At 47.4% G+C, this 17,980-nt stretch overlaps 1 protein-coding gene and 2 long non-coding RNA genes across 29 annotated transcripts in view; 2 read left to right on the top strand and 1 right to left on the bottom strand.

Annotated features, from left to right (window-relative positions):
- The window catches only part of Afdn (afadin, adherens junction formation factor), a 115,211-nt gene extending 107,638 nt beyond the window's left edge, over positions 1–7,573 (bottom strand). For 15 of the 24 annotated variants that reach the window (XR_005881846.1, XM_040758236.1, XM_040758240.1 and 12 more), the window contains exon 1: positions 7,379–7,572. Coding sequence is in view for 23 of the 24 variants with exons in the window: in XM_040758236.1 (XP_040614170.1) it covers positions 7,379–7,483 (105 nt within the window). In the remaining variant the exon portion in view is untranslated. Of the gene's footprint in view, positions 1–7,378 lie in introns of all 24 variants that reach the window. The other 9 variants (XM_040758249.1, XM_040758252.1, XM_040758250.1 and 6 more) reach the window with 3 other exon arrangements.
- A 291-nt stretch (positions 7,574–7,864) lies between these two features.
- Positions 7,865–14,671, top strand: LOC121132830. 4 transcript variants are annotated; one of them, XR_005869477.1, is made up of 7 exons: positions 8,106–8,668; positions 8,821–9,183; positions 10,275–10,451; positions 10,690–10,971; positions 11,135–12,256; positions 13,539–13,632; positions 14,611–14,671. It is a non-coding gene; the product is annotated as an uncharacterized LOC121132830 (long non-coding RNA). The 4 variants fall into 4 exon arrangements; XR_005869479.1 differs by lacking the exons at positions 13,539–13,632; positions 14,611–14,671 and having other exon boundaries at positions 11,135–12,663; XR_005869476.1 differs by lacking the exons at positions 10,690–10,971; positions 11,135–12,256; positions 13,539–13,632; positions 14,611–14,671 and adding an exon at positions 7,865–7,987 and having other exon boundaries at positions 8,507–8,668; positions 10,275–10,555.
- A 1,039-nt stretch (positions 14,672–15,710) lies between these two features.
- On the top strand, positions 15,711–17,335 carry LOC121132831. The gene is made up of 2 exons (XR_005869480.1): positions 15,711–15,841; positions 15,986–17,335. It is a non-coding gene; the product is annotated as an uncharacterized LOC121132831 (long non-coding RNA).
- Positions 17,336–17,980: the final 645 nt, after the last annotated feature.

Genomic DNA, 17,980 nt, shown 5'->3' with positions numbered 1-17,980 from the left:
AGGAAAGAGAACTAGAAAGGCTAAATATGGGGCTGAAGAGGACTGAACGCACAAGTTATGAAAGATGTAAAGTTATAACTCTGTTACAGATGTTTTGGGCGTGGTGGTGGCTAAGTACATAGAAGTATATTCAACACTGAGAATATAAACTTTAATGAGGAGCTGTGCAGTGTCTGTTCCAGATGCTGATTCTACCTGTACATTAAGTTCATGAAGTTTTGTAGACTTTGGATCTGGTTCATTTGGGTGTGTAATATTTGTACTTACTTGCAAGTTTCCTTTATAATAAAAGTCATTAGAACAAAGAAAGAAAGCCAACAGGTCTCATACACAGTGCACTCTGAACAGATATAAAAATGAACAAGTTCTCTAAGGATTAACAGGGATGCAAAGGACAGCATTTACCTGCTTTCCTTTAAGTTGATTTTCTTTTCTTTTTTTAAGTTTTTAAATTTTTTATTATTTTATGTGTATGTATTTTATTGTGTATTTATGTTTCCATGTATGTCTGTGTACTACATGTGTGCAGTGCATTACTGCCAGAAGTGAGCATCAGATCCCTTGGAAGTGAAGTTAACAAACAGCTGTGAGTTGTAATGTAGATGCTGGGAATCAAACCCAGGTCCTTTGGAAGAGCAGCCAAGGCTCTTAACCACTGAGCAGAGCAGTCTCTCCAGCCTCGTTTTATTTCCTTTAAGAGGGCCCATGAAACCAAGCAGCAGAGAACCAGGGTCACAACCCTGACAAAGTACAGGGATGACTCCTAACCAGTACGACAGGCAAACAGCATATGGGCATCATCTGGCAGGCCAAACTCTTCTACTTTGAAAGTCAGATCTTAAGTGACATTCTCTGGAGCACATCTTCCCAACCTGGAAACAACTCATTCCTCACCACAGAGCTGGACCCCACCGAAGTGTGTTCTCAGTTTGATTTCATCTTACCAAAACACAAAACAGTTTTAAACACACTGACACACACACACACACACACACACACACACACACACACACACACACACTACCTGTGAAAAAGGTCTGGAATTGCTTGTCTAGGGTCAGTTAGCAAACTCCAGCAAGTTCAAAAGTGAAAAGACAGTTCTACCCAGTCTGTTCTGACTACAGAAGAGTTAAGAGAAAAAATGCCAATCTATGCTTAAGTCACAATGTTCAAATGATCACCCTCCTGCAATGTAGTGGCATTTACAAGGTAAAGCATATTACTTACACTCATGTATGTACCAAAAACATTAACAGTGTAATCCATCAACTTCCAAGTCTCTAAACAGCTTCATTCCTGACACATACCTACAAACTTGAATGATGCAATCTCATATTCTTCAAGTTTTAGGCTCAACTTACACTAGGAAACCACTATCCAGCATTACAAGGATGCATTTTTGTCTAGTGCTTAGCTTCACTTTATTAAGCATATCCACTCTCTAAATTATGTGGCATGGGCCAGTGACACATGCAAAACTTGAGAGTAAATTTTTGTTGTCATTGTTGCTAGAACAAAATCCAATCCAGGGACAGGGGAAAGAAATCTAAGCCAGTTAATCTGAGACCAGCAAACACAGTCAATTGTTCTTGCTATCTCTCAGACAGTTTTAATACAGTTCTGAACTCCTAAGTGCTTGGGATCAAAACTGTTTCGGAGCTCATGTTTTTCTAGGTTTTATAATATCTACATGTATGTAATAAGGTATCCTGGGGCAAGAGCATTAATTTTAACATTAAACTTACTTGTTTATGTTACACTTTATAAAGAGCCTACACGTAATTCTATACACTATTTCCACGTGCCTGTAGTTTTACTACAATCTGTCATATGAGGTCAGATGTTAATTTTTCCACTTGTGATAGCATGTTAGCATTCAGACTGTTTTGGCTTCCAGAACATTTTGGACTTTGAATTTTGAATTGAGCAGAGATGTTAAGAAAAAGGTGTGCAGGGCGTTGGTGGCGCACGCCTTTAATCCCAGCACTTGGGAGGCAGAGGCAGGCGGATCTCTGTGAGTTCGAGGCCAGCCTGGTCTACAAGAGCTAGTTCCAGGACAGCCTCCAAAACTACACAGAGAAACCCTGTCTCGAAAAACCAAAAAAAAAAAAAAAAAAATCTGTGCTACCAGAATAATAACCAATGTGTAGCAATAATGCTCTACAGATTACAATTACTCAATTTACAAACAATAACATAACAATAAACTTGTTTCTTAGCTTCCACCAACATGGTACCATATCCTAATATGGTTCCCATTTTTTTCAATATGAAAGCCAACTTCTATGGATATTCTATTGTTGTCATTTAATCACAGTTAAAATTCCATAAAAAAATACACTTACAAAATTTATATTCCACTGGGCCAACAAACTGGCATAGAAACAAACAACGAATCTCAACCCCCTTCCAGCACATCTGGTATGGAAAATTGCTCAGGGCTTCAAGACAGACCTGTGCGTCCAGAGAACAGCTATTGGTAATGTTTGCAGGAGGAAAGTGACACCTACCTGGCCAGTACGTTTGAAGATACCAACCTGACCGCTACCTATGCCACATGTGTAACAATTATGCCAAAAGACAGCCAGCTAGCGTGCTGGGGAGTGTAGAATTTAAGACCTGGCTGCCATGAGAAATGTTTCCTTGTCAACATTACTTTTCTCTTCTTCCCATTACTAGCTCTTCTGATTTTCTCCCCATGGAGTCAAACATGATACCTAAGTACATGATTGCAAGTGGAAAAACAGGGATTATAAATCAGGCATTGGCAGTTCTCCGGTTTCCACTTATGTGTGAATTTCAAACAAAAATGCGGGGTATAAAGCATTTTCAGGGAAAACAAGTTGTTTCAATCATCTAACAATTATAAATTAACCTGCTAAAAAAATTCTGGACATGAAATCATCTGAAACTGTTGTAAGTAAATAATTTTTCCTCCCTCTGTTTGTTTTTTGAGACAGGGTTGTGTGTGTGTGTGTGTGTGTGTGTGTGTGTGTGTGTGTGTGTGTGAACTGGCTGTCCTGGAACTCATTCTGTAGACCAGGCTAGCCTAGAGAACTCACAGAAATCAACCTGCCTCTGCCTCCAGAGTGCTGGGACTAAAGGTGTGTATCACCACCCCCGGCAGTAAATAAATTTCTTATTGATGAGACACACACACACAGGCAAACAAACAAACAAACAAAACCAGTATCTTAACAGCATCAGCTAAAGCTATCCAGGAAAGGATTATAACAACTACTGAAGGCCCCTAATGGAGGCAGAAAAGAAGTCAAGCATGCATGCCTATAATCTTAGCACTAAGGAGGCTGGGGCAGGAGAATCACTAGCTCCAGGCCAGCCATAGCTACTTAAGGGAGACTCTGTCTCAAACAATAACAGTAAAGAACAACAGGATGACCAGGCATGGTGGCACAGGTCTTTAATCCCAGCACTTGGGAGGGAGAAGCAGACAAAGCTCTTTGAGTTCAAGGCCAGCCTGCTCTATATAGCAAGTTCCAGGACAGTGCACTGTTACACAGAGAAACCCTGTCTTGAAAATCAAGAGGAGGGAGGGAAGGAGGGAAGGAGGGAGGGAGGGAAAGAGGGAAAGAGGGAGGGAGGGAGGGAGGGAGGGAAAGAAGGAGGAAGGGAGGGAGATGCCTATGAATGTTAAATCTCTCCAATAACCACGTTTCACTTACAATCACAAGAAAAAGATTCTTGCCAATACCCATACTTTAACTACCACTGTGACCTTCAAATTTTCAAAGGTAATTAGGTTGCTTGACAAAGTGTCATCGCAACCTAACTATCAGTTGAGAGCAAGGATGAAGCTATAATAAGCTATGCAGTTACCACCTCTCCACTTCAACACTTCCTAGTCCGTCTCTGACTGCAATCTCCAAGCTATTCTTTGCACACATCTTTTAGGTAATGTCATCACATGACTTCTAAGACTAACCAAGGAATCAGGATGAACCATGTTCACCAATAGTAAAGCATATGTGGGTTATTTTCCCCCAGAGGCAAAAAAAAAACTAAATAAATAAAAAACAAATGACCAAAAGGTATCTCATGAAGCTAAAAGGTCAATAATTTAGCAAAGTTTATCAGTATTAACTTCATACAAGAGAATAAAAACATCTTTATTATATAAACAATTTTAATAAACTTTTACAAGGTATGTATCCCATACTTTGTCAGGAATAAAGGCAAGCACAAAGTAAACCGTATTCAATATTTCTTTCCACAAATGTTTACTAAGTACCAATCTTGACAGACAGCAATTTTACAAGAATAAATCTTTGAATTCTTGCCTTTGTGTAAAGAGAGGGAGAAAAACTGGTAGGTCTAATGACAAGTCTTGGTGAGACGTGTGGTCCACCAGAGAAGCCCTCTTCTGAAAGGGTACTGGGAAGTTAGAAAGGCTCACAGGGGCACTCTGCCATCATAAATCGTTAGAAATCCCTAAAGCAAGAAAGCCCTAACTTTAAGAGGAAGAGAGACCCAAAACACTGAGAAACATGTTTATTAATTCAGCTCAACATCAATCTCCAAGTCACAAAGTACACAAGAACCTAGGACCCAAGTAAGGGAATGACTGAAAAATATTCAACAGCAACTTGCTGATTCCTTCAAAGTGTCCCCTTTACACAGAAATGTGAGCATGAAGGAAAGAGCAAACACAACCAGGATGACGCCAAAAGCATATTCTAACTTTCTGTAAAAGCAAATACAATTTAAGTTTATCATCTTGCTAAATATAGAAAGCAGAGAATTATCAGTGGTGATCAAAGCTGTCAGAAACCACCAAGTCACAGATGACTAATGGGGTTTAAAATGTGATAACAGATACTGAGCACTATACCAAAAATAAACAAACAAAAGAACAAACTCACTATACTCTTACCAACGCACATGAAAGAGTGACCAATTAAACAAATACAAGGTTTAAACTTCCACAATCGACTTCTGCAGTGAATCTTTTCAACGTTTATTGAACATGTAATAAGAATTGGTATAGTATTTACTCTCTTGTAGAAAACTGCTTGATTTGTAACAGCCAAATGGAACAAAAAGCAAGCATTAGATGGTAAAATTAATTTCAGAGACAAGCTTAGACAAACCAGGCTGAAACCACTGACCTATATTGCCTTAGAAGAGTGAATTTACTTTCATGATATAGTATGTTAAATATAAAGCTTAGCTTCAAATTGAAGAATAATTTTAATAGCATCTAAAGGTTCTCCAAAAAAGAAAAAAAAAAACAGAAAATGTGACCTAACCATTACATAACAATAAAGCTAAGAAAAATCAGACATTTTTGGAAAAATAACTTCATTATGAAAGCTTTCAATTACAAGTCATTTCTAAAAATAGGACTGTTCAAATGTGAGGATAATGTAGTATGAAAAAGATAATCCCATTATTCATTTAAAGTTCTTTAATTTCTTTCACTGTATGCACAACTCTTCACCTGCAGAAAAACTGGGGGAGGGGAGAGGTCTCCCAAAAAGCACGCCAACTCCAAAACGATATGTAAAAGTTTCAATTTAATTCTTATAAAACAGAATCACGTTAAATCAAATACACCTTATTTGAAATTCTTTAAAGTTAACACCTCAATTGAAGACTAAAAATTGGGCTGAATACTACTTCTCGACGGAAAAGATGCCTCTTAACCATACTTCAGAACTCTCAAAAAAAAAAAAAAAAGAATTCACATCACTAACAATATTTTACCTCCAAATCTTATCCTGCCACTAAAAAAAAAGAATAATAATCAAGCTAATTAATCTGAAAGACAAGACAATGCTGAAGGTAAATTACTAGACGACTACTTTCTAAAGAATATCTATGAATGAACACTAACTACCCAGTAAATCTGCTTACTAAAACGTAACTCGTAAAGTCATTGTAGAAGGCGAATTATGAATCAGGAGTAACAACATCGCCGCGGTGGCGTTCAAACTGGCAACCTGAACCCAATAATTTACCTTAGCTTGTCAATTAGGGCTCTAACTAGGTCAAGTGTGCTCACAAAAAAAAAAAAAAAAAAGGTGAGCGGACAGAAGGAAGGGAAAGCCACCCTCCGCGGGCAAAATTAAGTCAAAAGTGGGGGGGGAAAAGCCAAGCGTGAACGCGATTAAATCGGAAGAGACTGTTCCAAACCTACCTACCAAAATACATGCCTTCGCGCTTAAGCGCCGCGGCTGTATTTTAGCAAGCACCTTGTACTTATTTATTTATTTATTTATTTGCAGCAAATCAAAACTAGTGCTATTTCCTGATCGGACACAATTCCATGCCGGGTACAGTGCGGGGCTGTGCGGTGCAAATCCTCCTCCGTCGGTGTCCCCCGCTGTCACCCACCCACCCACCCACCCACCCCGGCTCGGCTCGCACCGCCTCTGGGGTACTAAGCAAAGCGTTTTAGGTACCTGCCTGCACCCCACCCCCAGGACCCTTCCGGAACACGCCTCCCCGCAGCCCTCACACCAGGCGCGGCTGCAGCGGGCTGCAGCAGGGGTGGCCCCCCGCCATCGGTGCCCGGGCACAGGCCCGGATGCACCCGCGCGCTGGGCGCCCGGGGAGGCTCTCACGCCGCCGCCGCCGCCGCGAGCACCGGCCGGTCACGTGCCTCGGATGGGGGGCCGGGATCCGCGTCCCGACACTAGGAAGACGCCATCAAAGGGACTGGCCGCGCGCGCGGTCAGGGACACGTCCGCCCCAGAGCCCCGTGGGGCGAAGGGGGGGGAGAAGCCCACGGCCTGGAGTGGGAGGCGTGGAGAGACGGGGCGGGGTGGGGGTGGCCCGGAGGCACAGGTGGGTGGCGTGGGGGCACAGGTGGGCGGCCAGGTGCGCCGAGGGGGGGGGGGTGTGGGGACGCGAGTACGCGACCGGGAAGGGTCCCGGTGACCCAGGCGGGGGTCTGAGGACACACGTGGGTGGCCAGCAATGGGGAGGGGAGGGAGGGAGATGTGTCCCGGGGACACAAGCGCACGTCCAGGTGCGTCCCCCAGGGCGCAGGTGGCCAGCTCGCCCGCTCCGCAGGCCACCGAGCCGCCTCGGACCCCGCCCGGGCGGCGGGGCGCGGCAAGAGGCGACAAGGACGGCCGCCCCTTGGGACCCTGGTGGCCAGCACGGTGGGCGGAGGCCGAGGGGACCGGTCGGCGGGCGAGGGCGGGTCCGCGGTCTGGCTGGCTGGCTGGCTGGCTGGCGGGAGGGCGAGCGAACGAGAGAGCAAGCGGGCGGGCGAGCCGGCGGGGGAGGGGCGGCCGCGGGACCCCGCTGCGCTCTGCCTCCCTTCCCCGCGGCCTCCGCGTCGCCGGCCTGCGCGCGCCCCGCTCCCCTCTCCTCTCCTCCCAGCCCCGGCGGCGGCGGCGCTGCTGCTTACCTCGGTCGGCTGGCTGATCTCGAACAGGTCCAGCCGGTTGGCGTTCCAGTGGTGGATGATGTCGGCCAGCTTCCGCCGCTCCTCGTCGCGGCCGCCCGCCGACATGGTGGCGGCCGCTCCTTCCCCCTCCCCACGGCCGGCCGGGCTCCAAACACCGCAGGCCGCCTGGACACCGCCGCCCGCCGCTCGCCGCCCGCCGCGCGTCCTCCGCCGGGCTCGGCCCGCGTCCGGCCCGCGCCGCCGCCTCAGCCCGCCCTCAGCCAGTGGCCGGTGCGCCGAGCGCCGCCCCCCCTCCCGCCCGCCGTGCGCGCCGCGCGGCCGTGCGCGCCCCCTGGCCGCGCGCGCGCGGGGGTGCGTGCGTGCGAGCGTGGGCGCGCACCTCCGCGCCGCTCCGCTAGGTGCTGCTGCGGGGCCGCGCGCTCCGGGGGCGGGGCGGGGCGGGGCCGGAGGAGAAGGAGCAGGGGACGCGCGCCCGCCCGGTGTCCGCGCGTGCGCGTGCGTGTGCGCGCCGGCGGCGGCCGCCGTGAGTCCTCGCGCCCGCGCCGCTTCTGGCCGGAGCCCGCTGGGTCCCGACGACGGCCGCGCAGGGTCCGCCCTGGGCAGGCAGAGGTGTGGCGGCGGGCTGGCCGGCCGGGCGGGCCGGGCTTGCGGGGCGGGCGAGCGGGCGGCGCGGCGTCCTGACGGGTGGGGCGGGCCCGGAGCTGCGGAGCCGGGCAGACAGGTGGGCGTGGGCCGCGCGGCCGGCGGAACTGGCTCTCCCTCCCGCCGCCGCGGCCCTGACCCCTGGGGTGCACTGGCTGCTGGGGTCAAATCCCGGCTGACCTTCCCTCCGGAGGAAAGATAAATTATTATGGTTGTGGGCGAGCGTCAGGGCAAATGTTTTCCGAGCCCTCCTCCGGGCTCCGGGTGCTGTCCGAAGCCCCCGCATTCCTCAGCCCCGGGCGGGGAGCGGCAGCGGCCTTTGTGTCTCCCCGGGGGAGCGCAGTGCCACCTCGGAGGAGACAGCGGACCGGGGTGAAAGCAAACGGAGTGACATGAGCGTGAGGGTTTTTTTTTTTTTAATGGTTTCTTTGTTTTGTTTTTTGTTTGGTTATTTTGTTTTGTTTTGTTTTTTGCAATCTTTTAAAGCGTCCCTGTGAGCCCGGAAACCTAAAAATTAACTTCTGCAGCAAACGTTGTGGGTTTTTACCGACGTCTGTGCCTTTGTCTTTTTCATTGCCTCCTCCCTGCCGAAAATATTTGCTCGCTGGAGAGCACATCCTAGAGAGCTACCGCCCCCCATCCATCCAGGTAAAATTGGTCTCTGGCTTCCTCTGTGGCACGCTCTCGTGGCGGGGGGGCCTTCACCCAGGCTGAGGGTGAGACGCCCTATTAGACGCGGGCCTCATTATTTTTGCTATGAAGATGCTTTCCCTCCACCAGTTGGGTTTCTTCTTTTGTAGGAGAGAAGAGCATCTGTCCTCCAGGCTTTGTCTGCTCTGCGACGGGCCCTAGCATGGCCAGGCTACATAAGGAGGCTTTTCAGCCGAGGAGCCGGGTGTTGAACTCGTGCCATGGGGAATGAATTCTCCCTTAGACCGCCCCCCCGCCCCGTCCTCTTCTGGAAGTCGAAGAGGGGCGGTCTGCAGGGAAGCATATGTGTGTGCATGCATCTTCCTGCCCTGACCGTCTGTCTGTCCTGTGTGCCTTCAAGTTCTCCAGCTTCGCTGTGGACTCGGCTTTTTTATGGTGATGAGATCCCTAGTGGCAGCGAGGCTCAGGACCCTCGTTAGACCCCCAGGCACGCTCGCACGCAGGCACGCACGGTATGAACTGATTTTGACAGTTAAGAAGAGCTTTGCACCTGAACAGTGACTGGCTCTTACAGAATTGGTTTGCAAGGCTAGCAATTAGATAACTAATTCCCATGGTGCTGTATTGCCGAAGGGGGAATTCAGTGTTGCTGGAAATTGAGTATGGACTCTCTGGTGTTGTTTCTATTGCAGGGGGAGGGGAGGCGGGAAGGGGAGGAGGGATGTGTATGTAGAGAAGCCACCTAACAATGCAGGGTATGCGGATGGCCCTGAGTTGCCGTCAGCTACCGTTGGTTTCTGGTTTTCTGAAAGGCTCCATCTATACCCGTCTTGAGCAGTGAATCAGTTCCCAAACTATAGTTAATAGTAAGTCATTAGCTTACTGATAAAGGCTGGAAAGCAATTTGAAATATACAGAGTACCTGTGGTTCTCGGTCACAAATGCTCTAAGAACTATTTTATGTTTAGCCTAAAAAAAGCTTCAGGTGGACCCATTCCTCCACTGTCATTGTTTGAGACACAGAGATCAAGTGGGGAGTGGTTGCCCAGGCCTCTGCCCCAAGAGTGGGGATGGGGGGGGGCAGGAAGATGAGGAATTATATGAGTTCAAGAACAAGAAAAAGGCACCAAAATAATGTTCGGAGTCATGTGAGGTGTGATATCCCATATAAGAATAAGAAGCCGGGCGTTGGTGGCGCACGCCTTTAATCCCAGCACTCGGGAGGCAGAGGCAGGTGGATCTCTGTGAGTTCGAGACCAGCCTGGTCTACAGAGCGAGTTCCAGGACAGCCTCCAAAGCCACAGAGAAACCCTGTCTCGAAAAACCAAAAAAAAAAAAAAAAAAAGAATAAGAAGACATAAGCCAGTCATAATAATCTATAGCCCGAATATGAGGGGGACGGGGGCTCAGGCTGCATGATTCCAAGCTCCATCCGTAGGCAACTTAGGAAAACCATGTCTCAGAATCAGTGGTTCGGTGGTCCAGAGGGTCCTCGCATGCATGAAGCCCCAGGTTCCGTCACCAGTATCATAGAAAGAATTATGTTTTTAAATATGCTCAAGTGACGTGTGAAAATAAAACCCTGGTCCCTTTTGGGTCATAGCACGGTGACTGGTCATGCATGATGGCGTGACACCAAGAAGAAGGAAGAGAGGCCCAAGATCCTGTGAGTTCTGCTAGCCACGTCCACGCAAGGACTCAGGGAGGGACCCTTGTGTGTGAAGCCAGACAAGGCTGCACTCGACGAGGCCGGCTTTGTAACACATTCGTCAGTTTTGAGGTTTGTTTCCACTTTATACTCAGCCCCTGGTTGTCCCTCTTAAAGCTATTAAAATAGTCACATACTAAAGAATAAGAGCCATTAAGTGCTAATTTTCAATAAATTTCTAGCTTTTGTTCCTCAGGCTGACTTTGTGTTTGCTGTGTAGCCAAAGATGACCTTGAACTTCTGATCCTCTCTCCCTTTGGGCCTCCAGAGTAACAGAACGGTGTGTGTGTGTGTGTGTGTGTGTGTGCAGTACTGGTGGTTTGAACACTTGGCTTCCTGTATGCCTGGCAAGTCCTCTGTCCAATGGAACTACATATCCAGCCCTGAAACACTCTGCCACACACATGCCCGTCCTAAATACACACCAAGAATGAAGAGTGGATGTCCAGGCATGGGAGCAGCTGGGTCATGGCCGAGCACTGCTCTCTAAAAGGGCACACACAATGGCAAGAAGGCTAAAAGTGGAACCCGCTGGATGCTGGGGCCCACACCTGCAGCCAGAAGTTTCCGTCCTGCCCAGTCCCCGAAGCCGGTCAGTACCAAATAAGTGCACCAAGGCTTATTTTGATTATAAACTGTTTGGCCGATGGCTCAGGCTAGCTCTCTCTTAATTATTAACCCATTCCTATTAACATGTGTACCTCCACATGATCTTGGCTTACCAGTGATGCCCTGGTCTCTTGCTTTCTCTGCAGCTACATGACATCACCCTGGAGACTCACTCTCTGCCTTCCTCTTCCCAGCATTCTCCTAGTCTGGTAGCCCCGCCTATACTCCCTGCCTGCTACATCCTGCCCGTCCATTGGCTGAAACAGCTTTATTCATCAGCCAACGAGAGAAGCAAGCATTCACAGCGTACAGAAGGACATCCCCTGTCACACAGCAAATCTAGATCCCGCACGGGGCTAGGTTCTTGCCGGGTGGGGAATGGTGGCATAAACCGCCCTCGGAGAGGAGAAAGCCACTGCAAGGGTAGCATGCAGGTGTGGTCTACAGCGCCAGAAGGGAAGCCACTGGTGCAGTAACTATGCTTAGCCCCGGCAGTGAGCGAATCAGATTCACCCATCCACGCCAACAGGTGCTTGCTCCCTTGGTCACAGCCCTTCCCAGGAAGGGAGACTGCCGAGAGTAACATAAGCTAGCTAGCCAGAAATTCCTAAAGTGCAGAGAGATTGAATGTCAAAGCACCATCTAGAGAGAAATTCACTCCAGAGGAATAAAGCTGCTATCCTGAAAAGAGCTTAAAAATAAATGCGTTTTAGGAACCTCGAGGAGGTGCATGAAAAGGTAGCATGCAGAGGGCTAAGGGGTGATAAGGGAAGAAGCCAAGCTGGGAAGAGTGGAGTCTCTTGTGCGTCTAGCTCCCAGGTGGCATCAGGAGCCCCAGATCAAGGCCAGCCCGGGCTACACAGACTCTGTCTCAAAAACAGGCCGATTATGTGTATAACATGGGTATGACCTCAATTGACTTAAACCTAGCAAATACGCCTCCAACCTAGTCCCAAGCACAGCAAGTCAGACTTCTGGGTGTTTTTGTCCTCCCCCGGTGAGTCTGATGCTGGCTGGGGATTGAGAATCATCGGCTGAAGTAAATCTCCAGATTCCGATTGACCTTGGGGCCACACCACTTTTCCAAGGTCACACATTCCCTTCTGCTCAGGTGAGCCTGTTCCGCTCCGACACTGAGCATGCCTGTGGCCAGAGGAGCAGCACGGACCCATAGCCACAATCCCAGGCTTGTGACCCACCCCTGACACTATCCGGGACCGTGAGCAGGTCCTTGCAGCTGTCCGCGCCTCCGTTTCCTCGTGTGGAAAGTAAGCAAGGGTGACGACACACATGAACTGCCTCACTGAGCTGCTACAGGGGTCACATCCAGGCAAGGTTTGCCAATACTTTTCCACGTGTCTCTCTGAAATAAGACACTAAGAAGTGTCTGTTCTAGATCTCAACATGGGCAACTCGAGGGAGGCGCTGAAGAGCTCTGGGGGAAACCGTACAGAAGCCACCACACAGAAAAGGGGGGTAGATTTTAGCTTACACGTCTTTTCATTTTAATTATTAGAAGACACTGCATTAGAACTCCCATTCGTTCAGACGATTTCCATAAAGTTCTGGAGTCTTTGCAGGACTTTAAGTTATAAGGAGACTGCAATATCTTGCTGTGTTCTTGTGCTTTGGAGAGGAAGGGACTGTGTTATCCTAATAAAGTTTTGACACATTATATACTGTACCTTTTTAAACTGTGCATTCAGTGTAGAGGGAAGCCCATTCTTACCTATCCTTACCAGAATCCCATGTTCCTGAGGGTCCCCAACTCTTGAGCTCCTGGGCTCATGGCCAAGGCCACCTCTGCTGTACGCAAGCTTCCGCTCTGTGTTGCTGAACTCGCAGAACATGGAATTTCACTTTCCCCCCTGTAACAAAAGCATGGCCACATGACTTGTTTTGGTCAGCAGAGCCACGAACTGGTATGTCGCTTCTGGTGTAAGCGGTACACTGCTCCACCTTTCCTCTCACAGTGACTGGGGAAAGAGACACCAATGATTGGAGATGTCACAATTCCCCGGGAGCCAGGGCTCAGCCACAGCCACAAGACAATGGCTCTGGAGGGCCAACAAGTCACCACAGTGTTACTTAAAAAAAATTGATTTCTGTTGGGAGGCTGAGGCAGGTAGGTCTCCGTGAGTTAGAGGCCAGCCTGGTCTGTCGTCAGAGTTCCAGGCCAGCAAGGACAAGACAATACGGCCCTGTCTCAGACTTTATTATTATTACTATTATTATTATCATTCTCATTATTATTAAAATTAACAATTAAAATGTCAGATTGAGCTGGCGTGATGATCCTGTGGTTAAGAGACACCAGTCCCGTTCCCAGAACCCCTATGAGGTAACTCCCAAGCTCCCTGTAACCCCAGCTTCAAGAGATCCAGCACCCTCTTTAGCCTCATAGGACACTACACCCACATGTACAAACCCACACTTGGACATACATATTCATACACATATACTTACATATACCTAATTTAAAGTAAGCCTTTAAATCATTATAGATAATTATTTCTAAAGTTTTTTTTTGTTTGTTTGTTTTTTAAACAGGGCCTCATGTAGCCCAGGCTGACAACAGCCCACTTCAATGTGTAGCTCTGAAGATGACCTCAAACTCCGGATGCCTCCTGCTGCAGCTCCCTAGGTGCTAGGATTGTAGGCATGATCCATCTCTCTCTCTCTCTCTCTCGCACACACACACACACACACACACACACACACACACACACACACACGAGTCTTACAGTGGATTTTAATTGAATGGTCACAAGAAAAGCCAACTAAAAAACAATTGTAAGAAATGTCGAACACTATAAAATGGAAACTTTTAAAGTTATTCAGATCTGTCTTGAATTCCATTTGGTCTGGGCCTCTGTCTTGAAGTGCATGAAAATGCTTGGTTTGAGGCTTTTAGTCGCATTCTTACCAGGGATTTAAGTAAACATTAGAAGGGAAATGAATAAATGTATGCTTATTGTAGATAAGCTCAGGTTTTTGACAGGAAGAAACCAATCCTCATTCAGACACTAAATCCTTTACATAGCAAGCTGGGACCACGAAGTTTCAGCAGTCCAGCATGAGGCCCGGTGTGACCAAAAATGCATTATTAATGAAATCTAGTACTTGGCAGCTTCAATTATTTGTGGTTGTAATTCCTATGAGAAATGTAAGATATCGTCAGCATCTTTTAAAACATTAACCTCAGGAGCTGGTTATGAGAGACTTTTGTATGATTCTAGATGTTACCTTGAATTGGGATAAAGGTTTCTGACTCAATGTTAAGATTCCTCCCTCCCCCAAAGGGTAATATTTAACCCTTAATTTCCCATACAGTTGTTAAAGAAGACAGTATTACAGTTCGAACTGGAATGCTGAAATATCAGTAAAAGAAAAATGGAATCTTAGAAAAGGGCTATAGTCTAATTTAGTCTAGTTTTCTGCACCACAAATTTGCCTTCTCCCAAGCAGTTTGGTCATGTAGACTGTGGGGTTAAGTAGTAAGCAAAAGTAAATGTTCTAAACAGGGGTCTACAAACCTGCGGGCCCAGTACGGCCTACATCTGGGTTTTTGTAAGCTTAGAGTGGGAGTTTGATAGGTTGGGTTTTATTTTTCTCAATACAGGATTTCTCTGGCTGTCCTGGAACTCACTCTGTGGACTGGGCTCCTTCTCACAGAAATCTGCTTGCCTCTTCCTCCTGAGTGCTTGGATTAAAGGCATGTGTCATCACACCCAGATTTCCTTTTTTTTGTTTGTTTTTTTTGTTTTGTTTTTTCAAGGCAAGGTTTCTCTGTGGTTTTGGAGGCTGTCCTGGAAATAGCTCGTGTAGCCCAGGCTGGTTTCGAACTCACAGAGATCCGCCAGCCTCTGCCTCTCCAGGGGCTAGAGAGGTCTTATTATGAGGAACAATAGTACTGGGATTAAAGGCGTGTGCCACCACTGCCTGGCTCTTTCTTCCTTTTTTAAAAGACTGGCTGAGTTTGAACTCTTGTACCCTTTACCTTAGCCTCCCAAAGGATAGGACTATAGGCACACACAACCTCATGCAATTACATTTTTAAATTGTCGAAAAAGTAAAAATGAGTTGAGCTGGAAAGATGGCTCAGTGGTTAAGAGCACCGGCTGCCCTTCCAGAGGACCCGGGTTCAATTCCCATCACCCACATAGCAGCTCACAACTCTCTGTAACTCCAGTTCCAAGGGATCTGACACCCTACGTACATGTAGGCAAAACACCAATGCACATAAAGTGCAGATTAAAAAAGAAAAAGTCAAAATGAATTACAACAAATTACAATATACTAACTTTAAAAGCTAAGTGTAAGATACCAGCTAACAGATACTAAGTTGCAGAAGAAGCCAGAGAAGGAAAATGCCCAGTTCTGGAAAATCCATATCACTATGGACTTGTTTGACAGGAAAACAAAACAGGTAAAATTTAAATATTCCTTAGAGAATGGTGACAATCCCAAAGAAAGAATCAAGGTCCAAATGACACTGACATTTTAACTAGGCAAGATCAGCAGCCTTTACCTACATGGGATCCCTCTAAGGTCACTTGGAGAGTTCACAGACGGTCCTCTGGGGAAGAACTTTAATCCCTAATTAGATTGTCTGAGGAAGCAGCTCTAGGGAAGATTGTTATTTTTTTTAACTTGGCAATTATATTTTCTTAGCCGAAGACAGACAATAATTATGGATGCCCTTCTGTTTTCGAAAAAGCATACAGATTAATTAAGGAGCACCTTCAGCTGATCCAGGCAGAGGCCTGGGAGGACAGAGCCAGAACGGCGCCGCCATGCTCGTCTGTGTCTGTGAGCCCAGGAGCAGGTTCCTCTTCACAAGCTGTGCTCAGGTGAGAAGGCCGTGCGAGGGGCATTGGGGAAGCAGGTGAACACTTGCGCCAGTCCGGACCAGCCGTGCTCAGCACCTTCCGCCACACTGAGAGCTCCCTGTAGTAATCAATCCCACAACAGCTTTTCTTCTTTAACCGTCACAGGTATTCTCTATCTTCATTTCTGAGAAGCCAGCCTAGCCCATTGCGCACTGCGGCGGGTAATACTCTGTCCCCTGTACTCTTGCAATATCGTTTTCTAAATCATTCATTCCCCCCTTAACACTACATTACTGCAAGGACCTAACCAATGCACATTTTATGGGGATCACATATAGAAAAGATTACACCCCATAACTGTACAGCTTCATTAACTTTAAAAGCAATTAAAAAGAAAAAAACCCCACTATTCCCACCCCGAAGAAGGCTTGCTTCTATCTCTCCCAAAACTTCCCCTTCATCTTCTGGCAGAGTTGAGCGCTATCCTGACCGCTGCCATCACAGGTTAAGTCATCTTACTTTTGAAGTTTATGGTGATAGAATCCTGTGGGTTCTATCTGTGTTCATGTTTGGTTTCTGTTGCTCAAATCGTGTCTTTGTGAGTGGGAGACAGCAGTCTCTCTGCAGGAATTGCTGTGTCCCATAGCTGGTGAGCTTGAGTTCGTCTCAGGATCTTCGCTCTTTAAGGCAAGTGCTGGCCTGGATAGTTCCAGATGTTCCCCATGTACCATTACACCACTTGCGTCTGGATGCAGAAGTTTCGGGAGCAGAGGTGTGTGCCTGTGCCCAGTTTTCCAAGTCCCCAGTCCGTTTCTGTTTCCATCGGCAGCTCCTCAGGACCCCAGTGGACAATGACAGTCTCCAGCCATCCTGGAGGGTTGTAATCAAGAGTTTAGAGTCTTATTTCACATTTTCCCTACTTTTAGTGAAAACATTTTCTCACATAGTAGTTGTTTGGGTAGCACCTTTTATGACCTCTTGAAGTCTCCTGTTTTGTGCTCACACAGGCAAGTGTACACGTATGCACACATTATATGAAGGCCAGAGGTCAACTTTGGCATCATTTCCCAGGTGCCACCCACATGGCTTTTTGAGAGATTCTCTCACTGGCTTGGAGTTTGGCAACTAGGTTAGGTTGTCTGGCCAAGCCCTGGGGAATCCCTCCTGCTTCTGCCTCCCCACTGCTGGGGTTATAAGCAGGTACCAACACGCCCAGCTTTTACTTGGGTTCCGGGCACAAAACTCAGTTCTTCCTGTCTGTGCAGCAAACACTTCATGGACTGAGCCGTCTCCCCACCCGCTGGGTCATCTGTCTCAGCTACCCGGAAGAGATACTGACGCATTCTGGATGAGAAGTTGGCCTGCCCCTCCCTCCGAATTCTGTCTTCTCACCCTTGTACATTGCCCTTTGTTCTAAGATTTAAACTTTGATTTGCCAGTCCTTCCCTTTGTGGTCATGGTTCTTTTACATGCTATCTGAGAAATTTTCTCCACCTCATAAATGTTTTATTTCAATTCCTCGAGTCTTTGTGATAAACCCTTCACGCTTAGGTAGCACACCAAAAATTAATTTGGGGGTTCAGTCCAGGTTGTGCTTTATAAGCAGCACCTGTTGAAGAAAGCAATCTCTGTGCTGCGAAATGTAACGGCATTGCCTTGAGTGTGTGTGTGTGTGTGTGTGTGCATTGTCTCACACTTCCTTTGACCTCTGTGCTATCATGTAACAAAGCATTGTCTTAGTCACAGAAATCATACACCAAGTTGTATTCAAGACTGAATTCTTCTACCTGGGTCTTCTTACAAAAATCAGTCATCACCGGGCGTTGGTGGCACACGCCTTTAATCCCAGCACTCGGGAGGCAGAGGCAAGCAGATCTCTGTGAGTTCGAGGCCAGGCTAGACCGATAGCCTCCAAAACAATACAGAGAAACCCTGTCTCGTAAAAACAAAACAAACAAACAAAAAATCAGTCATGACGCTGTGACTCTTGGTGGCCCTCCCTACTCCATATTAATTTTATAATTAGCGTGTTAATGATCATAGGGAATCCAGCTGTGGTTTCTGTTGGGCCCTGTAACGTGAGGTTTTCTGCCCAGTACTGCAGCCACCTTAGAGCCCCAAATAAACAATGGTATACTATATTGGTTATGAATACTGTTG

Source organism: Mesocricetus auratus, unplaced genomic scaffold (genome assembly GCF_017639785.1).
Source record: "Mesocricetus auratus isolate SY011 unplaced genomic scaffold, BCM_Maur_2.0 Super-Scaffold_100018, whole genome shotgun sequence".
Taxonomy (NCBI): Eukaryota; Metazoa; Chordata; class Mammalia; order Rodentia; family Cricetidae; genus Mesocricetus; species Mesocricetus auratus.
Note: the sequence above shows the minus strand (reverse complement) of the source record. Positions and strands in the feature narration are given on the sequence as shown.